General features: G+C 37.3%; 1 protein-coding gene across 1 annotated transcript in view; it reads left to right on the top strand.

The window, feature by feature from the left end:
* cntnap5b (contactin associated protein family member 5b) overlaps positions 1-26522 on the top strand; it is an 85290-nt gene extending 58768 nt beyond the window's left edge. The window contains exons 11-24 of the mRNA XM_026235738.1: positions 4945-5051; positions 5328-5447; positions 8385-8585; positions 10215-10371; positions 10484-10611; positions 11858-12028; positions 13766-13984; positions 15153-15392; positions 22040-22264; positions 23115-23248; positions 24541-24628; positions 24838-25041; positions 25120-25191; positions 25721-26522. Of these exons, the coding sequence (XP_026091523.1) occupies positions 4945-5051; positions 5328-5447; positions 8385-8585; positions 10215-10371; positions 10484-10611; positions 11858-12028; positions 13766-13984; positions 15153-15392; positions 22040-22264; positions 23115-23248; positions 24541-24628; positions 24838-25041; positions 25120-25191; positions 25721-25923 (2269 nt within the window). The 3' untranslated portion in view covers positions 25924-26522. The remainder of the gene's footprint in view (positions 1-4944; positions 5052-5327; positions 5448-8384; positions 8586-10214; positions 10372-10483; positions 10612-11857; positions 12029-13765; positions 13985-15152; positions 15393-22039; positions 22265-23114; positions 23249-24540; positions 24629-24837; positions 25042-25119; positions 25192-25720) is intronic.
* Positions 26523-27745: the final 1223 nt, after the last annotated feature.

Here is a 27745-nt window from a genome sequence, read left to right as displayed (position 1 = left end):
AAGAATAGATGGTCAAACAAATCAAAAAGTAGGACTAAAAATAGATTAACTATTGTAGAAGAAAGAAAGAAAGACTGATAGGTGGATGGGTGGAATAAAGAAGTAAAGAAAAAATGAGCTAGTTAACTTTGGATAAGAGCACACAGTCACAGTCAAAAAATAATACTAAAAGATAGCCATCGAGCAAGTCAGGTTAGGTTAAGCATTGGACAAAGAGAAAGATAGTTGGGGGAGAAAAAAGAGATAGCCGGGTTTGGAAAAGAGCATTACTGAAAGTGGAAGCTAGCCAGGGAAAAGGAGAGGAGGTAAGATCGTAAATTCTCTGCTGTCAGTCTCGTCTCTGCCGGTCTTTCTGGCAATGTAGAGTATGTCACATTCTTCACCGAGCAAATGCTCAGACCTGGCACCTGGGCAAATGACTGTTGGCAGGGCCAATGTGGGGATGAATTGTGATTTTAGCTCTGCCAACATGCTGTGAATGTTCCAGGGGGGAAAGGCAGTTCCAGGCATGCATCCACAACCCACTCAGACTGATGTGCCCTTGTCAAACAAAATTTGAAATGGTATTTTGACCAACCATCACCTCAGAACTAAAACAGGCCAAAATTGTGTTGTGATGAGTTTAATTGCTCACAAGAAACTAACTTGGCCTTCATGGTAGAAGCTGTTGAATTCTAACATATGTTGTAAAACATTAGATTTAAGGTTTCTTCCCTTTGGCTTAATTTAGTTAAGCAGTTGTACACAATCTTAGCTACTTTGGGACCTTGATTTAATACTAAATTTGGACCTTTTAAATTATGAAATCATTATTATACTGTTTGACAGAAAAGTGAGCTGCATGTTCATAATTTAGCCTAGGCTAGCTAGCTAATCCTAGTTGTTCTATATGCTGATAGCTTTTTGACACGTAAAAGTGAAATACCCAAAAAGATTTTGACAGGTTGTTGAGAAGCGCCCAGAGTAGGGACACATTGGGGTAATGGTTAGTTCTGACGGGTTGATGACCGGCATTCAGAGTAGAGGCATGTCAGAAAGAGGGTTATTTCTGATGAGTTGCATGAAAGAGTAAAGATTAACTGTAACTGGTTGGTAAGCAGCTCTTTGTGTAAGAGGCATGGCCATCCAGCATCCAAAGTATAGGCACCTAAGAGTAATGGAAAGTTCTGGTGAGTTGGTAAGCAGGAACCAAAGTAAGGGCATGTTAAAATGAAAGTCAGTTCTGATGGGTTAATGAGCAGCATCCAGAGTTAGGGATTCATCTTAGAGATGGTCATTTCAAAAGGGTTTCCGAAGATCCATGGATGATCCAGGGTGGTAGTTAATTCTTATGGGTAGGTGAGCAGTATATACATTTCAAATAGGTGTAATACAACACTTGTGATTTCTGACTGGTCAGTAAACAGAATCCAGAGTGGGGGCAATTCTTTAGAGCACTTCCCGCTGGAAAAAACTTGAAGGTCAGCTCAGACTGGTTTAGGATCCTGAAAGGCAGACAATTGGTAATTCTGACTGAATGAAAGTCATTGGAGGAGTTCCCTCAGTATGCTGAATATACTGCAGTAGAAAATTCTGAAGGTTATGTGAGCAGAATCCGGAGTAGGGGCACGTCGTGGTGATTGGTATTTCTAAATGGTTGGAGAACATCCAGAGTAGGGGCATGTCAGTGTGGTAGTTAATTCTGATGGTTGGGTGAGCAGCATACACAATAGGTGCATATTGCATTGATGGTGATTTCTGCTCAGTCAGCCAAAAGCATCCAGTGTAGGAGCACATCATCCAAGCTTTTCCTGTTGGGCAAGCTTTCAAGATTAACTCAAAAAGGTCTAACTGGGGCATAGATGAGATAGTTCTGTTTGAATGAAAGTCACTGGAAAAGATGCTTCTACTACTTTAGTGTTGAAACAGCTCATCGTTTTATAAATTTGCCTTGAGAGTCATTTTGGTGAAAGTTATGTTTAGACCTTGGTACAGATAAAGGGTTGTTCTGTGAGAGAAATCACGTGAATATAGGAATCATGGGACTTCCCACTGATTTTTACAGTCTCCGCAAATGCTGGCTGACTGTGGCCGCATTAGAGACCTTTTGTCAAAAATTAAGTGGGCAAAAATGTAGTAGTAGTAGTAGTAGAAGTAGCTTTCTGCTGGTCATCACCTGACCAATTTAAACTGGAATTCACTTGACCAACTTAAACATGAGGTCATGTTGGGAAATGTTTTATGCTCAGGGAAAATACCCAAAAATTTGCCCAACAACACTACCACACATGACCACACCATAAAACTGATGTCATGTGTGCAAGTTATTATGACTCTTATTGCCCGCTACGCTTTTTTCAATGATATAGTTTGCCATTTCCTCTAACGTCCTAGTGATGGATGTTGCTAATTCTTAAAGGTTAGACCCAAAGTATTATTGTCATAGTGTGGTTAATTTTGATTGGTTTGTAAGCAGCACCCAGAGTAGGGCAAGTCATCTAGCAACGCTAGACGCTATTGACTTATGACTGTCTAGCCAAGCCAAGGACAAAAACATAAAGAATAATTTGAGGGACAAATGAGCCTTCGAGATGCAACATCATTAAGGGCCACAAGAAGCAGGTTGAGTACGAAGGCTGTAGAAGATGTGCCTGTTTTCGCTTCAGTTAAGCCTATCAGCCAGAGTAAATGAAGATAAGCGAGGCCAGTTGTTGGTTTTGGCTGCCCTCTAGAATAAGTTTCGGAAAGGTGTACTCCTCTCTGACAGCCTTTGATCACCATCCTTAATCATTTGTATAGACTTAGACTAGTGTGCTTCAGACACTTTCCCCTGTCTCTAGCTGCATTCCTTTCACGCTCTGTATCTAGCTATCGCTTGTTTTTTCCACTACTTTCATTGTCTCTTTATCACTCCGTCTAACCTATGGCTAGGCCCGAAGTCTCTGTCCTCACCAGTTGACTGCAGTTTGATAGTCAAGACAGATCAATAGAGATTTGGACATCAGCCACTGGGCCAAGACACCTCAGATCCTGCCAACAAACCCCAACCCATTTCTCTGAATAGCACCTATGGGGAGGAACTGGTTTGTTGGGGAATATATGTAGATATCCTTTGTGATGCTACCCACGTTCCCTGCTGTTCATGAGATGCCTAGCAGAATTAAGCAGAGAATAAAAAATGAGAATGAGAGAAATGGTAATCTTTAATCACACTCGCTCTGGCTGAATGAAGAGTCGCACCACAGCACTTATCTGATATCCTTCAGTTACCATCCGTAACCCTTTAGATTTTGCTCCTTTAACCTTTCTGTACCAAGCACTTTCCCCCCTCAAAAGATTGGCCTTTATACTTTTGTGCTTAACCTTGCAGAAAAGACACAATTAAGATGTATTTAAATGTATTTCAAGGTTTAACAGTCAGGTTTCATCCCATTTTGTTCTCCGGTTAGCTCTGAGATCAGCCAACACCGGTGTAGATCGACCTCTACTGAGTTTCAGAAACATCCACAATCTTGCAGCCAGTGTGGCGAGACGGTTGTTATTCCTTTCCTCCTTTCCCTCATCACACTTATTGTGTACGGTTCATTGTTGTTGTTTTTTACAAAATGGTTTTATGTCTTTGTAATGTTACACCTCTAAAACAATGTGTTTCAAGGATGACATTGTTTTGAGCTACTGTTAAATCCCGCGGATAGTTAACGCAGTAATTTGATGGAGTTTAATGTTAATAAGGTAATTTCAATTATGAGTTGAAAATTCAGCGTTACCATTAGGATACGTCAAAATGTTCTCAAGGGTGACTTGCAATTTTCACAACCCGAACTGCCAAAAGATACAGTTTAATATAAAAAAAATAAAAAATACCAGCCTATTTTGGGGTTCAACTTCAGTCCGGTTTCATCCTCCACTGTTCATGTGTTAGTGCTGAGATCCGTTCACGCTGGTTTAGAATTGACCTCTTCTGAGTTTCAGACACGGCCGCAATCTTGTGGCCTATGAGGCGAGACAGTTATCATTTCTCTCCTCCCTTCCCTCATCACACGCTACATGGATATGAGTTATTTCTGCCACAATGGAGTCTGACAGCTGCGTTTTCTTCTTCTTCTCATTATCCTAGTCTTTTGTGCCCCCTCTCTATTCTAAATTAATCAAAGTAGTAATCAAGGATTGGAAGAATCTTTAAAGTTATTTTTTCCACACCTCTATATTTTGTATAGCAATTGATTAGTGGATTCAATTATTACATTTTCTTCTAGTGACATAAACTATCACACCATTAAAATCGTTCAAATTCAACTGTTTACAAAGAGGCACTTCAGAAGAGATTGTATTTTTAGAGCTAAATACATAACCAGATGGTTTTGTTGAATTATATTTTAACAAGGGAGTTCAATTATGTCAGTTTTAATTAGCATTTTTACATGCAGGTATTTAGCAGATGCTTTGCATTAAATCGCTTGTGTATTATCATCTTTCAGAATTTAATTTCCTTTCTGAAATTAGTCGTTTGTCATTTAGGATCCATTAAAGATTTTTATATGTAATGCATTGTATGAAAATAGATTGTTAACTTGCTGATGAGAGAGCGATAAAACATTAGTTAAACTGCATCTCATATGTAGTTACAATGCAGGATTTTGCATGTACTTTAAGATCTTGATCATTTCAAGAGTCACTAATAGTTGATATATGGCTCACAATCTTGTAGCATCCTTATCCTTGAGTGCGTGTTCAATCTGTTGCAAAATTGATGCCTCCTTCATGAGCTTTCAGCCTCACTCATCTATTTCCAAATAGTCACTTGTGGTTATTGATTGATGTCACTTCCTTTAATCCATGATGCATCACCGTTCGGTATTGTACCATATGTCGCAGTGTGTCATTTGTGTAATTCTATAATGTATCTTCCACCCTGATGTAAGTACCATCAAAGTTTGATCAGAAATCTTATTTTTATTCTTGAAGATGTCTTCCTAACTACTGCGAGCATGATGGGGAATGTTCTCAGTCCTGGAACACGTTTTTCTGTGACTGTTCGGGAACTGGATACACGGGAGCAACCTGTCACAACTGTAGGTTGACAAGAACAATTACAAAAACATGACTGTTTGTTTGGTTTTTGAGAAAGTAGCTACAAACTCTTTCAAAGCTTTCAAGTTTTGGCCTTGATTAATAATATGTTTAAACTTTGTTTTAAACTTTGTTTATTTTTTCCGTTCTTTTGAAGTTAGTAATACTGATTAATGCAAATGCAAAACAACAAAACATGTATTCTCTACAAAGCGAAATAAACTGGTTTCCTCCTTTGATGACACTTGTGGTTTTTGTTTCTGTTTTTTTTTGGTTAGCCATCTTTGAACTCTCCTGCGAGGCCCACCGGCTCACAGGAAGTGCCTCCGGCTTTTTCTCAATCGATCCTGATGGAAGCGGGCCGCTCAAATCCACCGTTGTCTACTGCAACATAACCGGTGAGCCCTCTGTGGGATAAAAAAACATAAGTGTTAACATGAATACTGCAAGTGTGGGATAAAAATAGACATGCTGCATACATACTGTACATGCAGTTTTCTCAAACTGCGTGTGTTAAGAAAACATAAACCCAAAGTGAATGCAGTTTCACGTTAACAGCTTAGTTTGAGCCTGCCACCTTTTTTAACATCTAAGATTAGTATTTTTGTCTTTTTTGTTTGTTTTAAACTTATTTTATTATATAACAGTAAAGTTCAATTTGCTAATGTTCATTAATGCTTTATTTATTATTAATCAACAATGAACACTATTGTAATTTTAAGCCATTTTACAATAGGTAAATGCTAATTTACAAATGTATTGTTGTTTACTGCTAAATTCATGTTTGTTTAGAATGCATTACCATATTTTTCGGACTATAGGCCGCACCTGAGTATAAGTCGCATCAGTCCAAAAATACGTCATGATGAGGAAAAAAACATATATAAGTTGCACTGACCTATAAGTCGCATTTATTTAGAACCAAGAACCCAGAGAAAACATTACCATCTACAGCCGCGAGAGGGCGCTCTATGTCTTCAGTGTAGACTACAGGAGCACTGAGCAGCATAGAGCGCCCTCTCGCAGCTGGAGACGGTAATGTTTTCTATTGGTTCATTTCTCTTGGTTCATTTCTCTCGGTTCATTTCAAATTAATTTTGATAAATAAGTCGCGCCTGACTATAAGTTGCAGGATGAGCCAAACGATGAAAAAAAGTGTGACGTATAGTCCGGAAAATACGGTAATTCCTATTATGCTCTTTTACAAATTCTTGATTTTGTTTTGGGGTTGTACTAGAACAGGCTCTTGTACTAGGTTGTGTGAAAAACACATTATTTTTCACATATTTTACATTATTAGATCACTTCTCTTCCCACTCTGGCATGAACAGCTCAAATAGTTCCTGTATCAAATGAAGACCCGCCTTCTGAAACATGAAATGTGCTCTGATTGGTTAGCAGTGGCTGTGTGTGATGTGATTAGCATCACTCGGCGCCTGGTCAGGAAATGTCATGCCTCTTGTCAAGCCGCCTGCGAGCTTCAGTGTAAATATTGCGTCAAAAACCGTATGATTTTAACCACTTTAAGTTTGTCCCCCTTGGGAAAGCTAGCATGTCCCCGACATAGTGATAACAGTCGTAGCCTTCTCTAGTGCTGCTTCACTAGTTCACGTGACATTCGTCAGGATTTGTGATATCACAAATCCCGGAAAATATGTGTTGTAGTCCAAAAGAGTCATTCGTTGTGGTATTTGAAAAGTGATTTCTGTTAAATATAATATCTCTTTTCGAAGTGGACTTTGAACTTTGTAACTTTGTAGATCTTTTTTTATGCCCAAACAGCAACATTACAGACTAACTAAAGTTGGAAAGTGATAAACACTGGAACTGGTAAACATTTAAACAAAACTTTAATAAATAAATGAACAACAAAAAGCTAAAATAGCGCAACAGCCCCTCACTGGGAATCACTTTGTTGGGAGCGTGCTCACGCTCTCGCTCTATTTGCTGTGTGCACGTGCTATTTTCGGGAGAATTGCCCATACAAGAAATTCTGCTCTTCATGACGTCATGAAGCGCAATGCTCGAAAAAAAAAAAAAAAAAAAACTTTCCATAACTTATTAGAACCCAGAAACAGTCTACTTGGCACAGGAATACTCTCTCAGTGAATCCAACTCTTTAACAGTGTAAATAACTCCTCCTAACCTCCTTTAATGTTAATTTATACAACTTGAAATGTTAAAGTCTCTTATGTTCAACAAGACCAAGTTCACCCTGTGTCCATATATAAAACATTTTAAAGCACAAGTTGAAGTATTGCCGATTGCCATTTCATGTTAAATGTAGCATTAACTACATATAGAAACTTATTGTGGAGTTTTACCAAATTAATAATAATAATAATTAATAATAAGTTTGATTACATAATATGAAACTACAACTGACCAATACAGAACAAAGTTAACATGAATGTAGGCTACATAAAAGATAGAAAATAACTCTCAGGGGTGAATCTGACCTTCAGCGTCTGTGTTCTGGTGAAAAAGCTTGTAAGAATAACTTTTTCTGATTCACTTTTTATGGAGTTTTTCGAGATACAGAGCTGCCGAGTTGTTCAAGGCAGTTTTCGGCCAGGGGAAATCTGTTTGAATCCACACCAATACGAGCACATTAATCAGAGCTTGAACTTGTCCGATCGCTGATGGATGTTGCGCTGTCTGCCAGTGCTGTCGGGGTCTCAGGTTGCAGAACGATGGGTCTGTCCAGGGGGGAACCGTTTGGTGGACTGTTATACACGCTGCTCATTTTGTGAAATATTCCTCATCTTCTGCAGAATTGTGATAAAGCGTCACTCTCTTAAACACTTACCCACTGGCTCGGGATCCACTAGGATAAAATGCCATTGACTTAGGCCAACCTCAATTAGAAATGCCGCATGAAATGTAAATTACTGTATGCTTGGCACACGCCGGTTTAAGTGCCTGCTGGCTGAGAAAACACAATCATCCCCCCGTTGAGGTGTTTACTGGATAAATGAAAGCTGACGTCAGAGGTGTAGCAAAGATTGGACTTAAGTCTGGGTTGGAGGAGACTTGCAGCGCTGCTTTATTTTTAAATCTAATTGAAGTCACGCTCTTTTCTCGTTAAGGTTTGTGTACATTATTATCTGGATTACAGCTCTCGCTTTTGTGATTGAGGAGGTGTGAAGTGCTGCACATTCAGTTTGTTAAAGGATTGACTTTGACAGCACAGAAAAGATGGGTGATCTACGGCTAACTACATGCTGTGTGTTGTATGCTACAGTGTGCTGACTGTAAAAATAGTATTTTCAGATAGTGGTGAATACATATGGATTATTTAGTAATTATTATTATTATTATTTTTTTTTTTTCAGATGATAAGGTTTGGACTGTGGTGAATCACAATAGCACAGACATGTTGAGGGTTCAAGGGTCTTCACTTCAGAAGCCCCACGTGATGAAGTTCAACTACAGCACGTCTCTGGAACAGCTGCGGACACTTGTGGGCAGGTCGGAACAGTGCCAGCAGGAAGTGGTTTATCTCTGCAGGAAGTCCCGCCTCTTCAACACATGGGGTGGGTATCGAACAACATGTGCCATGTTAATTCTAGCATTATATAATATATATATATATATATATATATATATATATATATATATATATATATATATATATATATATATATTAATATATAAATAATATATTAATTTACATTTATTATATACATTTTATGTAATTATTTTATGTGGATATTTGAATTAATGTAACAGATTTTGATTTTAATTTTGGTATTTTATGTGCTTATGTCTTTATTTTGCTATTTAAATGTAATTTATTTTTAATTTCAATTTTAGTTTTAATTCAGTTCTTTTTTTCAGTTAGTAATTTTAGTGGTTAACGTATTTCAGTCATTTCTAATTTTATACATAATTTTTACTATTTAAGTTTCATTTATTTATGTTTTAGTTTATGTTTTTATTAGGTTAGTTGCCAAAACAAAATTTCTGATTTTCATTTGATTTAACATTGTTTTCATCTAGTGTTTATATATAATTGTATTTATTTATTTCATACAGCAAATGTGTGTTAGTTAACAACAATAACCCTGAGAATATATAACTGATCATTGGGTAATGTCATAATGTTTAATGACTTATTAATGCAAGGGTGGACGTTATAGTGTTATAGTGATACGTGTTGATCATTCTTATTTATTAAAAGCAGTCACTGATCAGCATTCACTCTCCGAACATCTCATCTGCCTTCTTTCCAAGTCCTTATTCTTGATTAAAACGTCTCAGCTCATTGGATCATTTACCCAAAGTGGAATTTGTTCAGATCTCTAATCTGACTTGACCCCCAATCTAATTACAATATTAATTGATGGGAAATTGTGACATTTATAAACTAGCCAGTCCTTGAAAGTGTTAATCAGTTTGTGCCGGGCACAGAGATATTTACATAATGAGATCTAAAGTTGGGTCCCGTTCTTTTGCTCCGGTGGCAGCAGAGCAAGGGGACAACGATTAGCCTGGATTTTCCTGGGGGGGATTTTGAGTAGAAAGACTAAACGTGTGGAATAACGGTGGCTGGATCTTGTGGGAATATCTCCATGGGCTGTACTCTTTTCAGATCTGTTAACTACAGAGAAATATAATGGCAATTCTGACCACGTTTTACAGGCGGGTAGAGTTTTACAGTGACAAAAACATCCAGCTCTTATCCGCAATCGTCAACTGTATTTTTGAGATTATCATTATTGTTATTCAGGGCATTTTTTCTATTATTAAAATCCTTTTGTTTAAAAATGTAAATATTTCTTTGTTTATTTGTTTAGTTTTTTTTATTTATTTTGGTATTTAGTATACAGAATAAACACCTTTACGTATTTTTTTCCCCTCAATTTAAAAAAAATAAATAAATATAAATATTACTATTAAAATGGTATAAAAATAGTTTAAACATGTAAACATTATCTATGTCATGTAATATTTATTTTAATGTTTTCATGCCTGATTTAATTGGAAACGCATAAGTGCGAGTAATTAATAAAATATCTTCGGGCAAACTATATTTTTCCGCCCTACCGCAAAAATCTTCTGTCAGTATTAACCTTTTATATTGGCTTAAAGTCGTTTTTTGTTACACGTCACAGTCACTGGCAAAATAAAGCAACGTGTTGGCTGAAATGTGTTTGCTCCAGATGGAACGCCCTTGTCCTGGTGGCTGGACCGGGCGGGAGAGAGGAGGACGTACTGGGGTGGATTTCTCCCCGGGGTGCAGCAGTGCGCCTGCAGTCTGGATGAGAACTGCATTGATATGAATCACTTCTGCAACTGTGACGCCGACCGCAGCTCATGGTACGTTTGTTTTGCTTGTAATCTGTTGAATATCGTCTCATGTTTACAGTACCAATAGCTGCGGATAGTGAGAGCAGTCGTGTAAAAACAGCTATTGTTTGCTTGTGAACAGGGAGAATGACACAGGAGTGCTGTCCTACAAAGAGCACTTACCAGTGACCGAGATCTTGGTAGGAGACACAAACCGAAGTGGGTCTGAAGCCATTTACAGAGTGGGATCTCTGCACTGCTACGGGGACAGTACGTAAGCACGCATATCTCATTTTAGAGACTTTTTCAACTACATATGTGAAACTGAATTGTAACACGATGAACTGGACATTTCTTTTTTTTGGGGGGGGGGACATTTAAAGTTATAACTAACTTACAAAATATTCTCAGATTTTTGTAATGAACACATTTAGAAACTTTTGGGTGCATCCTAATTTTAGTTGCATTTTAAGAAATTTAGAACATGCTGTCAGTTTTGTAAAATAATACATTTTAATTATTTTTATTTAAATTTATTTTTATATAATAATAATAATAATAATAATAAATAAGTAAATTGAAAAAAAAAAAAAATAAATAAATAAATATATATATATATATATATATATATATATATATATATATATATATATATATATGTATATGTGTGTGTGTGTGTGTGTGTGAGAACTTGTGTAGACTTCAGACGTGTGGTTTATTAATAAAAGTAATGTCTATTTCAAGATCTTCTTGAAATAGCCTCACCTCGGCCAGATCTTCTGGAATTTACCGCCGGCTCTGATGTCTCTATAATGGTTAAACATGAGATATAATTTGTTTTGGGTAAATCTTACGGGCAATCTTTGGTCTTATTAATATACTTGTTCCAGAACAAATAGTTTTGTCTGAGAGCAAATTCTCATTTATGTAATAAAAATGTAACATGAAGAGCGCTGCCTTTGTACTTTTGACTGGATTGCCTAGCAACTTTTATGATGGATGCTGTTGTTGTTGTTTATTAAGTAGGGGATAAAGTATGTCTATCTGTGCATTTGAACAATTTGAATGCATGGCGTGGTGGCCAAGGACATTTACATTTATGCGTCTGATTGCATGGGAAGTTATGATTTTATCCATGCCTATCCTGGGAATCAAATTTGTGATGATCTGGCTGTCAGCGCTGCCTTCTACTGTTTGAGGGACAGCTGTTGCTGTCAGTTTAATAGATTAATCAATCACGCTTAACTTTTTTATTGTAGTTAGCGCATTAACACATTAGTCCTATTAATCCCATGTGTTAATGCATTAATTTGAACAACCTTAAAAATTGGGTATATGTAGAACTTGCAGTCAGATTTTGTCTTCACCTACACAGTCTGTCACATCTTAGCTATAAAAGTGATATATACAGTAGTTTAGCAAAATTTCTGACAAGTCTCCTTAAATTACAGTTTATAATTAAGTCTTAGCATAAGAATATTTTAATAAAACCATAATCGGTCTGCTCTTACCTCAGGGTTTTTGTGGAACGCCGCTTCCTTCTACCAGGAGTCGTCCTACCTGCACTTCCCAATGCTTCAGGCCGAGCTCAGCGTCGACATCTCGCTCTATTTCAAAACCACGGCTCCCTCTGGAGTCTTCCTGGAAAATCTGGGTGCAAAAGACTTCATTAGAGTGGAACTCAGCGGTGAGTGCCTTATACTGAGAGCGAGACTTTCAAAAAAATAGAATTAATGAAATTTTCGAATGAAGATGGGTTAAGAAAAGGTTTTTTGTTACTATTATGTTACTATTAACACAAATGTAAAAAAATGGTAAAAGCCACACATATTCATGCCGTGTCATTAGTATTTGCAGCAAAGAGGAAAGGATACAGCCAGTTTGAGTGGAAATAGTAGTTTTAGTGAACTATGCCGTTGAAACCATCAGCTGTGTAATTACTGTACACAGTTCACTGAGGCTGTTCATCTTGATCATACTGCCTGCCATCAAATCTTTTTTATATATTTTCCCCCCCAAGTATTAGGACTTTTTTTTTTTAGCCAACAATTGCTAGAGTATATTGCTGAGGTAGTTGCATTTATGTAAATGTGAAAATTAAGAGGTTGGCTTCCTGTTTCTGGGTGTTGTTCCATGTCACACTGGACCTTGACTTCCTTTAACGACGAGCTGATTCGTATCGCACCCGTCTCAGTGCGTGCACTTAATCCCTATAGCTTGCGGCGCCATTATGTTAGCATTTAGCTTAGCACCATTCTTTCCTTAGGATCCAAACAGGGATGAATCTAGAAGCCATCAAACACTTCCATGTTTTCCCTATTTGAAGACGGTTACATAAGTAGCTAAATGAGTAAGTATGGCGGCACAAAATAAAACATGGCAATTTTCTAAGCGGATAGAAAATAACTATAATGTATTGCGGAAAAGCACTTTGCAGCACTTCAACCTCGGCACAGTAATATCATCACTCCTAAGACCTCCACCCAAACTACCACCAATACCAATATCATGTTGCCGTGGTCGAAGTGCTGCGAAGTCCTCTTTCGCCATACAGTATAGTTATCATTTTTATCCATTTAGAAAATCGCCAGGTTTTATTTTGTGCTGCCATACTTGCTCATGTAACTACTCATGTAACCGTCTTTAAATAGGGAAAACATGGAAGTGTTTGGTGGCTTCTAAATTCATCGTTCTTTGGATCCTACAGCAATTTAGTGCACGCACTGAGACAGGAGAGGTATGAATCAACTCGTCTGAAGGAAGAATATACTGAAAATAGTGAAATATGGAAAAAATGGTGCCGTTTTCCTTTAAATTATTTAAATGAAGTATTAAAATATAATAATTTGTGATTCATTCTAAAATATGAAAAAAAAAAATAAGTGTTAAATAACAATAAATTTTGAATATAATATAAAATGATTTAAATACATTTTAAATATGTTATTGAAAAGTTGTATTTGTAACTTTTTAAAAATAGAACTATTAAATAATGTATTTAACCATTATTAAATAATGCTAAATAATACATATATTTAAAACAATGCATTTAGAATTCATATAAACAGTTTAATATTATTTGCACATTTTAATTTTTCAGCCCTTTGGTGGTACTTCAATATCTATATACTTATGTATTATTGTTTCAGAACCATACTTAAAACCAAACAGCTAAATAGATTATTTTAATATAAGAGCTAATTTTTTTTTTTACCTAAATACTTTTAATAAAGAATCTAAATAGTTCAGACAAGTCACTAAATTGGACGGTTGAACTGATTTACAATAACTTAACTATAGCGTAATTTCTGCTACTTAAGATTAAATATGAAATTTAAATATATCAAATCACCCAACCCTACAATTACAGCCACAACTTCCTGTTGCATAATAAGTGATTGGTGTTTTCTTCTCATTCCTGCAGGACCTTCTGTTGTGACCTTCACATTTGATGTGGGTAATGGCCCGGTGGTTCTGACGGTGAAGTCTCATGTGCCGCTGAATGACAAGCAGTGGCATTATGTCCGAGTGGAGAGGAATATGAAGGAGGCGTCGCTGCAGGTGGACCAGCTGCCCTTGCGCTTCCTGGAGGCCCCGTCTGAAGGCCACACCCACCTTCAGCTTAACAGCCAGCTGTTCATTGGTAAGCCTCCGCCATGAGTGACAGCTCAATATCCCTGTACCTCCACAGAGATGCTGCTAATAGAGTTTACATGCTAATTATTTCAATATGAATTCCTAACACCCCTATACAAAAAACCAACTGTGCATTACTTTTTTCTATATTATTGTTTGCTGACTTCATTTTGTTGTACCAGCACAAACGGGCCTTTCTATGTTTTGCACTTAAATTAGTTTTACTCACACTAACAAAGCATTCTGCCTTATTTGCTTTTACTTTAGTTGTACCAGTGCAAACAAACCTCTGTGTTTTTTGCAATTAATTTTGTTAATTAATCTTTAACAAAACTTACAATTTGTGTGCTTAATCATGTTGTACTAGCTCAAACAAAGCTTTGTCTTAATTACTCTTAATTTTGCTGCATAGTGCTATTACATTTTTTATTTTTTTGTACTTAATTTTATTTTACTTATGCCTACAAATCTTTCTTATTTGCGCTTAATTTTATTGTTTTAGCACTAACAAAGCTTTGTCTTTTTGCTATTAATTTTGTTGCACTAGCTCTAAACAAAACGTAATGTTATTAATGAATAACAAGTAATTAATTAATTATTAATTAATGTTATTAAATTAATAACATTAATGTTTTTACACTTAATTCTGTTTTAGTAGCGCTAACAATGCTTGTTTTGATTACACTTAATTTTGTTGTACTAGCGTTAACAAAGCGGTCTTTTTTGCGCTTAATTTTGTTCAAGTAGCTCTTTACTATTTTGCACTTGATTTTGTTGTACTAGTGTTAATAAAGCTTGTTTTGTTTACACTTAATTTTCTTGTACTAGTGCTAACAAATTTTTGTGCTGAATTTTGTTGTAAAAGTGCTAACAAAGCTTGTTTGTTTACATTTAGTTTTGTCGTACTAGCGCTAACAAAGCTTTTTTTTTTATGCACTTAATTTTGTTGTAGTAGCGCTAACAATGCTTGTTTTAATTACACTTCATTTTGCTGTGCCAGCACCAATAAAGCTTTTTTAATGCTTAATTTTGTTGTACTACCACTAAGGAAGATTCTGTCATAAATACACTTAATTCTGTTGTACAAGAACTAACAAAACTTTCCATTTGGTGGTAAATTTTGATGTACTAATGCTAAGATAGCTTTTTAAAGTTACTGCTTTTTGTCTGTGCAGGAGGCACAGCATCGAGACAGAGAGGATTTCTAGGGTGCATCAGGTCATTAAGCATCAACGGGATGACACTTGACCTTGAGGAGCGGGCTAAAATGACCCCTGGGGTTAGTTCGGGGTGCCTAGGTCACTGCAGCAGCCAAAACAGCTTGTGTCACAACAGGGGGAAATGTATCGAGAAGAGCAGTGGCTACGTTTGTGACTGCACACACTCAGCCTATGGAGGACCCAACTGCAAGAAAGGTACGTCATTATTGCTCATAAATCGCGAATATTGAGTTTGTTTGCACGCTTGGTTTCTGCAAGTTACAATATCTTAAAAGCATGTTGCCCAATGGTGAACATCATACCAATATACACACAATAAAATGTGTAGTTAGATTTTTTTTTTTTTTTTTTTTTTTTTTTTGTTTTTTGTTTTTTTTTTTTTTTTTATTATGTGTTTATAGTTTTACAGTAACAAAACCGTGGTACAGGTGTCCCATAGCAGTATACACAGTCATCCATCATACAGTCCATCATAAAGTTATACAATGATAGTTCAAGGGTTGAATGAAGGGCAATAGCACCAGTCCAAACAAAAATCAAGAAATAAAGACAATCAACATACTTTCTCAAGGAAATTCCAAAGAGGGGACCAAACACGCCAAAAGTCGTTAGACTTCTGGTGTAAATCACAGGTTAGTTTTTCTAAAGGTAGATATGTGGCAACTTGACTCAACCATATATTGATGGAAGGGACATGTCGAGTGGACCACAACAAAAGTATACATTTTCTCGCCAAAAAGGCACAGAAATGTAACACACATTCTTGATCATGGTTGAGATGTAATTCAGCTTTACAGTTCAAGAGATAGATACTTGGGGATAAAGCAAAAGATTTACCAATAATCTTCTGAACAGCTTTATGTATCTCTTTCCAGTAAGTCTTGATCATATCACAGTCCCAGAACACATGCATGACCGTACCAATATTAGACTTACATTTGAAACACAGTTGGGAAGCATTAGGAAAGATCTTGTGGAGGCGAACCGGTGTTAAATAAGTCCTGTAAATGAACTTGAAGCTTTGCTCATGGTTTGATATTGATGCGCCTCTAAAGAAGATGCCAGAACAGGCCGAAACCCAGTCATCGTCACTGAGATTAGTTCCAAAATCTTTTTCCCATACTAGTTTCAGAGGATCTAAGGAGGAGGAACCGACATTAGAAAACATGGCGTAAAAAACAGAAATCCTATTTTTAAGAGAAACTGAAGAGTACAGTTGTTTTTCTATGTCAAAGAGATCTAAGCGTATTCTCTCATCCTTTAGAAGTGATTCCAGAAAATGTCGTAGTTGCAAAAATTTGTAGAAATCCTTATTAGGTAAATTGAATTCTTGTTTTAGCAGTTGAAAAGATTTGAGATGGCCCTTGTCAAAAAGCTGACCTAGCTCCAAAATTCCCCTCAATCTCCAAGAACGAAGACCAATGTTCTGGATAGCAGGGGGTAGATCAGGGTTGAATGAAATTGGAGATTTTAAAGATGGGATGTTTGGAATGTTCAAATACTTTAAAATATCTTTCCATGCTAGGAGAGTGTTTGATACCGTAAAAATATTAGATACTGATTCAATTTTATGTATATTGTAAATAAATGGTAGGGTACACAACAAATTTGGAAAACATCGCAAAGCCTCAATCCCTACCCACTGTGAGTCCATTCTGTTTAGAAACCAATTGATCATATTTTTAATCTGGGCAGACCAAAAATATAACTGGAAATTAGGGAGTGCGACCCCTCCTAATTCTCTGGGTTTCAGTAAAATAGAAAATTTGAGTCTGGGCTTTTTTTTATTCCATATAAATTTTGATATAGTGGAATTTACATTTTTAAAGAAAACAGCAGTTAAATAACAGGGCAGATTTTGAAATAAAAAATTTAACCTAGGTAAGATGTTCATCTTTATGACGTTAATCTTGCCCAAAAAAGAAATAGGGAGGTTTGACCAATCGGACAGGTCCTGACAAATTTTGGTAACTAATGGGGTGTAATTAGCTTTGAATAAATCACTCAAATTGGGTGTAATGTTTATTCCTAAATATTGAAAACCTGAGGGAGCAGAGCGAAACGGAGAGCCCAAAGCAGCCTCGGGGGGAGCATACAGGTATAAAGCCTGAGATTTATTCAGATTAATTTTATACCCAGAGAAAGTACTGTATTCACTAATAATCGATAGAATTGTGTCAATGGAAGTCTCTGTATATTTAAAATATAATAACACATCATCAGCGTAAAGAGAAATACGATGCTCTTCTGAGTCTACTCTGATACCCTGTATATTAGTATTGGCCCTCATTGCTGCAGCCAGAGGTTCAATTACCAAAGAAAATAAAAGAGGTGAAAGTGAACAACCTTGGCGGCAGCCTCTACCAACCGGAAATCTGCCAGACACTAGACGGTTCGTATTAACCGACGCCATAGGCTGGGAATAAAAGAGTTTAACCAAATTAATAAAATTGTGTCCTAAATTTATCTTCTCCAATATGGCAAAAAGAAAAGGCCACTCCACCCTATCGAATGCCTTTTCGGCATCAAGCGAAACAATTAATGTGGGATCCTTGGTCGTATGTACATAATCTAGAATATTCAGTAATCTACGGATATTGTCAGAACCATATCTAGATTTTACGAACCCGGTCTGATCAGGGGAAATGATAGAAGGAAGGACGGATTCGAGGCGTCGAGACAATGCTTTAGCTATGATTTTGTAATCTACATTCAATAAACTGATTGGGCGGTAAGAGGAGCAATCCAAAGGGTCTTTATCTTTTTTTAAAATGAGGCTGATGATGGCAGAGGACCAAGACTCAGGCATTAAGTTTAGCTCTGAAAGGTGATTAATTGCAGGCATTAGAATTGGGCTAATATCTTGCCAAAATTGCTTGTAGAATTCAAGCGGGAACCCATCTGGGCCTGGGGCTTTGCCTGATGGCATGGACTGAATAGCTTGCCAGATTTCCTCCTTAGTGAAAGGGGCATTTAAAAGAGCTCTGTTTGTTTCAGAAACAACAGGAAGAGAAAAATTACACAGATAATCTGATATATCTTTCATTAAACAACAGCCTTCAGCTTTGTATAAAGTCCTGTAAAAATCTGAAAAAGTATTGTTAATTGTCTGAGGATCAAAAGAGACCTTGCCCTCTGGAGTCCTGATTGCCTTTATAACTCTTTCTTGTTGTGTTTTTTTAAGCTGATATGCAAGTAAACTACTAGGTTTATTTCCGAATTCGTAATATTTTTGCTTACTAAAAAACAGTAATTTCTTGATATGCTCTGTGTGGTCTAAATTTAATTTTGCTTTTGCTCTGTTTAGCTGAATCCAATTGGTTTGATTTGGTGTTTGTTTGTGTTGATTTTCTAGGTGAATCACCTCTGTCTCTAATTCTTTCCTTTTTTTGGTCTTGAGTTTACTCACTAAAGAAGAATAGGAAATAATGTGGCCCCGTAACACCGCTTTAGCGGCATCCCACTTTGTCGCAGAAGAAACTTGAGAGTTATGGTTTTCCTGCCAGTACTGAACTATTTTCTGTTTAAGCAACGTACAGAAGCTGTCATTATTCAAATGTGAAGTATTAAACTTCCAATAATTGGATTTAGGAATGGACAAATTGATATCCAAGTCTAAATATACAGGGCTGTGGTCGGACAAAGCAATAGGGCCAATATAGCAGGATTTCACTTGGTGAATACATTCAGATGGTGCAAAGAAATAGTCCAACCTGGAATAAGAGTTATGGGGGTGAGAATAGAATGTGTAATTTCTGTCTTTCGGGTGTAGCTCCCTCCAAATATCTGCTAGGCCTAAATCTTTACAAACATTTCGTAAAGTACGGGAGGATTTGTGACCTGTCGTGGTCTGCGGAGTGGATTTATCCAAATTATTATCAATTATACAATTAAAATCACCACCTAAGAACCCCAGGTTTCCACAAAACTGGTTAAAATGCAAAACGGTCTCAGATATAAAATTGGGGCAATCAATATTTGGGGCATATACATTTCCAATAGTGAGATGCACTCCGAAAATATAGCCCGAGATTAGTACAAATCTCCCCTCAGAGTCAGACTCTACATAATCCAGATTGAACGAAATGTTCTTGTGAATTAAAATTGCCACCCCCCTACTATTTGACGTATAAGAGGAGTAATATATCTGACCCACCCAGTCTCTTTTGAGTTTACAATGTTCAGTGTCCGATAAGTGGGTTTCTTGTAACAAAGCAATGGACACATGTTCCTTTTTGAGAAATGTCAAAATTTTCTTCCTCTTTATAACGTGGCCGATACCCTTCACATTCCAAGTTACTAATTTGAGAATATCATGCATGCAAACAAAAAAACAAAAAAATTAAGATGCTGATGAGCTGATGATGATAAACGTAGATCCTGTATATAAAAGACACCAAGTTTGAACAGAACAGTACCACAAATTGAACACTGAGTTACCCCAAAAAAAATCCACCCCCCCAGGCCCCATCCCCAAACGATAGGGCACAAAGAACATCACTAAGTCACAAAATGAGATAAGGAACATAAATAAAGATATCATCGTAATAATGCCACTGAGGAAAAAAGCCCTCTCAAGAATCGCTCCTATATGAATAAAATCCAATACGTAATTAAAATTACTGAACCCAATGATTAAATAATAATAATAATAAATAAAAAAGGGGGTACAGGAAAGGGAAAATTGAGCCTACAACATCTAGATCCCCTTTATAAAAAAAAAAAAAAAAAAAAAAAAAAAAAAAAACAGTGATTCAAGGTAGCGAATATTGAAAGCAGCAAAAAGTAGCAACAAAAGTAACCTTAAAAATACATAAATAATAACAATAAAGTGTATAAAAAAAAATAAAAAAAAATAAAAATAAAAAATAAAAAAGCTACCCTTAATCACTTACAAGTCTGGCGGGTTCAGAAGAAGAAGAAAAAAAAAATCCTCCGAAAAATATAGCGTTTATTACAGCTGAAGATGAAAAGAAAAAAAATTATCTGTCCATAGAGTCGAGAAAAACTTGAGCCGAGTTCGGATCATCAAACAAGCGGATCTGTCCCGAGTGTAAGCATCTTAGCCGTGCAGGGTAGGCGAATCCGCGATATATGCCACGGGAGACCATGATCTTGACCACTGAGTTGAACTCGCGTCGTTTCTGCAGGACACTCGAAGAAAGATCTGAGTAAAACCGAAGCTCTGCGCCGTCATGAATAATCTTCTTCTTCAACGCTGCCCTCAAAATAGTTTCCTTTTCTGTAAATCGCAAAAAGCGAACCAGAACACTTCTCGGGGGTGAATTCGGATTACTGGGCGCAAAAGTAGGAGATCTATGGGCCCGTTCAATATCCAGTGTGAGAGAGTCTGCAGGCAGGTCTAGCCATTTGGGAATAGAGGAACGGAGAAATGATACGAGTGGACCGGAACCTTCCGCTCTTTCTGGTAGGCCAACTATTCTCAAATTTTTTCGTCGACCTCTGTTCTCTAAATCGTCCACTTTTGACTGAAGCTGTTCCACTTTGGTATGTAAATTAGCAAGTTGACTCTCGGACACTGCCACTGAGTCTTCTGCAGATGAAATTCTCCCTTCAGCTTCTGTTAAACGGGTCTCAATGCCGTCAATCCTCTCAGTAAGAGCCGCAAACGAATTCTGTAGAGAGGAGACGGATCCAGCTATTCCCTCCAGTCTATTAGTTATTCCCTCAAGACGTGAACCATTGGCTCTTATTTCAGAAAGTACCAGCGCCATGTCCGATTCAACTTCTGTTGCATTAGCATTAGCTTCTGCTAGCGGCGAGGAATGAGTGGTCTTCTTTTTGTCTTTTTCTTTTGCTTTCTGCGAGCGTGTTGATCCGAAAATCGGAAAATCCTTGTCCGAAGTGGGGTCAGACATGACTGAAGGTCTGTAAAATTGTTTAAAACGAAAGATTCGGAGGAAAAAACGTTAATTAGTTGAATATTAGAGCGGAGCCGAGTACTCAAGCAGCCATCTCGCTCTGGGTCACGTGACCACCCCCGTGTAGTTAGATTTTAAACAGTTGAGAGATTCATAATTAAACTAAGGTGCTAACTGGCCAAATGTTGACCAGCATATCTCTCTGTGGCTGTTTATAACACATAAGGTTTTAGATTTTTTTACAGTTCAAGGGAGCAATTCCTCATAAAAAAAAACAGTTGGTTTCAACTTCGTTATCTTTCTAACTCATCTACGGTTTTTCAAAGAGCTTTCAAGAAGGAGGACACTTAAGAACTCGCTAACCTTGATTTCTGAAGACGCCGTTGTGCCCGCAGATTGCACCTGATCAAAGCTGAGCAGGATAAAACATGAGATATTCAGTGCAGTTCTGCTATTCTCTGTCTGTCTCGCTGTCTCGGAGTCCATGACCGTGAACCACAGTTGTTTGGATGAATTTTGCTCAAAGGGTTGTAACCTGAGCGATCCCAGTGGAACCTCCCTGCCCATCAAGCTCAATGCTAAACCTCTCTGTTGTCAATACAGCCTTTATCACATTTGATCCTCTGATATGCCAGACAGCCAAGCCATTCAATGCTCTGTGAATGAGACTGCGTTCTTGGCTTTGCGTTTTCTTTATTGGACTCTAGAGGGCTTGTGTTTCTATTCAGATAATATTATGAGTAAAAGAACACCATGAGATGACCAGGGGTCGTTTTCAGTCCAGGCATAATTTTGCATTCATTTAAAGTTTAACTGATTTCCTCTGCATCATGTCCTTGGTGTTCGACAGCGCATTAATATGCTGATAGGGAAACAAAAACACGACCAATCAGTGTCTACGATCTGCCCACAAGCGTTTGCACCAACGTTTTCATGCTTTTGTGTTTTCTTCCTTTCTAGAAGTTTCTGTGTCCTTTGAAAGCGGGTCCTCTGTGACCTATACCTTCCAGGAACCATTTTCTGTGATGCGCAACCAGAGCCGTCAGTCCTCGGCTATCTTTGCCCAAGGCAGCAATTCACGAGAGAGCATCGCCTTCAGTTTCCTCACAACTCAAACTCCTGCCATGCTTCTGACAGTCAACACCTATCATCAACAGTACATGGCCATTATTCTGGCTCACAACGGTAATAACATCATTTTACTGTTTCTTTCCTTCTTGTTTTAATGTAATAAGGGTGAATCTCACAAAACATGTTAAGAACAGGTTCAGGACATACTGTATTTTATCCCAAAATAATAATAATAAAAGCAAATAAAGCTATTTTTTACTACTCATTATTTTTCGAAAAATATTAAGTCTTTATGCATAATAGTAGTGTTTGTTATTACATTTAGGCTAACTGAAATTGTAATATTTAATATACAATAATAATGTACAACAATAATTTTGCTTACTGTGCAACAAATGTATTAATGCAAAAAAACTCTCTCATTACTCACATGCATGTTGTAGTATAATAGTATAATGTTAATTATATAGTTTGCATGCATCATAGTAGTGTTTTTGTGCTGCTTTAAATTTATCCTAATTAAAACTGAAATATAATATATTTTATATATATGAAAATAAGAACCACCTTGAAATTTAGAGGAGTATTATGGTACGGATATTTTTTTAATAGGTACTGGCTAAATTTAGTTCAAATAAAGTCTAGAAATGTATATTATCAGAGAATAACAATGTTCTATTTCCATTTCTTTTTTTGTCCTGTTACAGCATGTGGCAAATCATAGTGTTGTATTGGCCAATCAGAGCTGTTTTTTGATTACCTTCAAACTGTCAGTTGATGATTACTACAATGGAGGTGATGGTGATGATTGGAGAGGAGCATCCTTTTCTGTGTTTCTCATATTTCAAAACAGCGGTCAAGCTAGCAATTACCCTCATCAGTGGAGAATGAAATGTTGACTTGATGCAGTCTCACTTGTGTCTCATATTGCATGCCTTTCTCGCATCTTGTTGGCATCCTGCAGGGAGTTTGCAGATTTGGTATCGGCTGGACCGAGAGAAAGAGCCTGACATCTTTACACCAACATCTCTTAATTTGGCCAATGGAGAGCTCCACAGAGTCCAGATACATAGAGAGGGAAGGGACATGTATGTCCAGGTGAGTTTTGAAAAAGTGAAAAAAACGAAAAAAACAATTGGTGTAAGTTCTGTGGTAGCTATTAACCAGTTATGGCAGCTACTGCACAATTATATGTTAACAGCGTTATTATAAATCATTGTTTTTTATTCATGAAATAAGCAGAACAATTATTTATTGAACCTAACCAATAAAATGTACATGAAAATGGTTTTACAAACAATTTTAAAGATTGAAGTTGCAGTCATGCAACAATTCATGCAACAATTTACATACAAATTGTTTTATGAACAAATTACAATGAAATTCAATTGAAGATGTTGGTCACATTCATGCAACAGTTTATATATGAATTGTTTTAGAAACAAATTAGACAGAATTTAAAGATGCGAGACACATTAACACAACAATTTACGTACAAATTGTTTTACGAACAAATTACAATGAAATTCCATTGAAGATGTTGGTCACATTCATGCAACAGTTTATATATGAATTGTTTTACAGACAAATTAGACAGAATTTAAAGATGCGAGACACATTAACACAACAATTTACGTACAAATTGTTTTACGAACAAATTACAATGAAATTCCATTGAAGATGTTGGTCACATCCATGCAACAATTCATGTACAAATTGTTTTACGAACAAACATAATATTTTAGGCATAAAACGTAATATATAATAAAAATACATTTAATAGATTAAAATTATTCTATGAACAATTTATTCATACATTTAATTGAAGGTGCAAGTCAAATTTTGCAACACTGCATAGTTTTTATTACCATTTTGCACATTTAAGGTTTATATTGCCTAGGTTAAATTTCTGCTACAAATCGTGTAAAATTGTTTATATGAATAATTTGCATTATTTGTGTTGCACGTTACATAAGAATAGTATAAATATAAACACATTCTTGTTTCAATTTACATTGAATGCTTTTACAATTCACAAAGGAGTTGAGTTCCGCTCATGTTTCGTGAGTTATTCCTGATGCTGCTGAGGGAAAGTTATAGCATCATTAATAGCATTCCTTTCAATTGATTAAGATCAGATTGGTTTTCAGTCGGAGTTAAATAAAGTACCCTGATGTGCATGGCTGATGATATATTTCAGTTTTGTTCACCGGTAGCACAGACTTTATGAGCAGAGCTTAAACTCGAGGATGTCATCGGTATTCTTCACACGGTCTTGCAGATTAACACGTGGCGGCTTTTGTCTCACACCAATAAAATATTTGTAGAATCTTGCGAATGTCACGCTTCATCTCTCTCTCTCTTTTTCTCTGTATCCTTCTCCTTTTTAGATTGATAAAGATACCAATCTGAAATACAGCCTGTCCACAGACAAAGAGTTGATCACGATAAGGTCTTTGACATTGGGGAAAGTCACAGGTAGGCGGTTTAATTAAACTTCAAGATTAAAGCTGTGGATGTATGAGTCTGTGCTTTACGGACTAATTCACCACACCATGCCACCTTGAGATAGTCTTATCGGGAGGAATCCTTCATTAAGCACTACATACCCTAGTTTGGTTTAGTTCAGCACTAGTTGTTGGGACAAATAAGAACCTACTGAGTTACAGTATTCTTGCCTCTCTCAGGTCGAGCTGGTGTAGACGAGGAGGTTCTCCAGGCCGGATCCAGAGGTTTCATCGGCTGTCTGTCTTCAGTTCAGTTTAACAATTTGGCTCCTCTCAAGGCGGCCATATTGAATCGAGGTAGCTCATTGGTTAATGTTCTTGGTAACCTGGTAGAGTCAAATTGCGGAGAGCTGGCGGATAAGTCTTCATCCAGATCTTTGTCAGGTTAGTAAAAGGACCAATAAGTTTTCAAGAAATGGCGAAATAAATTGAGTCACTGTACACAACAAACTTTATTGACAGATCATGCAGACACAGGAAGTAGAGGGAAGAAACTTACGAACGCTGCCCAAAGTGGATCTGCTGTAATTGGAGGTATGTGCTGCTTTCCTGCTCCATTTTTTAAGGCAAACATGCTGTAAAATCAAACCTTTTATGTCAACTTTCGGTAAGGTATTTTGAAGGTGCAAAAGATGAAACAGGCAACAAAAGTCCATCCTAAATTGTCAATAGTCAATAATGTAGCTATAAAGCATAACTCATGATTTACTTTCAAACCAAGCAGCTTTTGATTGGTCAACATGGCAAATTCATGTCCAGCTTGAATTTGGTGCAAAATCTGGGTGAATCTCCTAATTGTGTGGATTCCTACTGAAATTACTGCATTTAGCCAGTGAAAATTTGTCAAACGGTGTTGAATGTGACTGCACCAGTGACCATCGTACACAGAAAGTGGTGGTTTCAGAACCAATGGTCATAAGATGCTTTCAAACCAAACAGCTCTCTTCTGGTCAACGTGGCAAATCTTTGTGACCAATTTGAACCAGTAGCGAAAACTGCATGAGAAAACCTTTCGCCCTTGCGCATTGGCACAAGTGCCACTCACTTATTCTGTCTCTCGTAGGTTTGATAGCAGCAGTGGTGCTCATTACCCTCTGTGCCGTGGCCGTGATGACCCGCTTCCTGTACCGCCATCGAAACGAGCGTACCCGGCAGATGTCCTCCGTCAAGGAGAAAGATCACCAGCCCAGGCCAGAACTCCGATACCGGGCCGAGTTGGACCTACACAGTGCCATGAGAGACAGCAGGAAAGAGTACTTCATCTGACCTGTGGCGTACAAACCTCGTGATCCCCACTGAGTCGCTGCGACCCTATGTTCGATGCCAACTCAGTGGGCAGGGATTGGGGACAGGAAGTGAGCTGAGCTTTGTGGACACAGCCAGTGACCTTCACCCTCCCAACCACTGTCCTTTAGCATCCAGGATTCAGGGAACGGAAAGTACACAACATAGATATGTTGAATTATAGTGGTATCCAGGCAGCGTGGTGGTTTTTCATATATCAGTGGTTCTTTGCTGCGGTTTTAGAAAAATGTTCCTAAGAGTTAGAAGATCAGGTGGCTTCAAAACTCAGAAGCTGTACCCAAACATGGTCTTCAGCCCTTCGCGGAGGATTGAGAATAAGACGTTTGAAGCTACTCTTTTGCTTTCAGGGCTAATTGTTTAACCAGACAACAAAGAGATTACAGAATCGTTCATGTGTGGACATGTGAATCACTCTGGCAGACAAACAAACACTTGACGGTCTCCAGTCTGTGGACCGTGACCAATCAAACGGCTCTGGTGCAGTACTAATCCAGCACGAATGGTCTTGTTCAGCCACAGGCGAGCACGACGTAGTGATGCAAATAAAGTGGTTGATGTTACCAATGGGGCTCTTTTACTTCCTCCTTCCTTCTTTCTGTTTCTCCTTCATACATTCACTCTGTTTCCTTTACTAAGGACTACTCGAAACAGCATTCGCAATGTGTTTAGCTTAACAGTTATGTGATGAATCGTGGGGTGAAAGAACAGGAAATATGGACTTGATTGTGTCCAAAATTGGGTCATGAAAAGCAGGCGTTGTGTTTCAGAACAGTGGCTGGCGGTTGGAGAATTATAAAAAAATAAATAAAACCAGTAGCCATTTAATTATGGTTATGCCATATATTTTATGGTGAAAGTGAAATAATGGGTGGGGATTTTATGCAGTGTGATTTGATTGGACCTTTCAAAGTAGGATTGATATTGATCCGTATCATATCAGTGCCAACATGTTTTTGGTTAACGTCAGAAAAGCTGTGGATTAAGTTTTTTGAAAAACATTGATGTGTGCACAAGAAAACCTGTAACATTTATTAAGAAATTGGAAACTGGACATTTTGAGTATTTCCTGATGGTGCTTTATCTGAAATAGCCGACAGCATTTAAAGCATACTTTGCAGGTTAAATGATATTGCTAATCAGTTGTAGTTTGTATCCAGGGAAAGGAAATTCTCATTCTAGTGGATTTTCTAGTGGATTTGGACACAAATCTGTGTAGATCTCAAGGCATGTCCTCAGTTTTCTTAATCTGTTTTGTTAGAAGATCACGATTGTAAATTTGGAACGTGTAGAGGTGCTTAACGTTTATTTAGCCAACTTTAAAAGTCATTTGTTCTACCATATAAATGGCCTCAAAGCTAATAGATGAGTTCTTACAACCCACTAAACTCATTTTTATTTCATAGGATCTTTAAGTAAAGTTATACGGTCAATTTTGATTTTATGTCATATTTAAAGTCTAAGACTCACTCAGTGCATCTATTTCTGATGCACTAGAAGGATTTTCCAGGCCCTCGTGTGAACCCTAAAATCTGAGGTCAGTGATTGGTTCCAAGACATGTTGTTCTAGAACCAAAGAAAGGATGTTGAAAGGATGTTCTGCAGACATTTTCTTTCACTTGTACTTTCATAAAGTCTCATATGCTGGTCAGAAGTGGCCATGATGTGTTTTCTGGGAACATGAAGTTCCCTGTGAATCACAGATTCGATGAAGGGAAGGTTTCACATTGAGTGCATCAAACCAGTCCACAATAAACTCTTAGACTGGGAATATGAGAATTCATTC

The sequence above is a fragment of the Carassius auratus genome, chromosome 47 (genome assembly GCF_003368295.1).
Source record: "Carassius auratus strain Wakin chromosome 47, ASM336829v1, whole genome shotgun sequence".
Taxonomy (NCBI): domain Eukaryota; kingdom Metazoa; phylum Chordata; class Actinopteri; order Cypriniformes; family Cyprinidae; genus Carassius; species Carassius auratus.
Note: the sequence above shows the minus strand (reverse complement) of the source record. Positions and strands in the feature narration are given on the sequence as shown.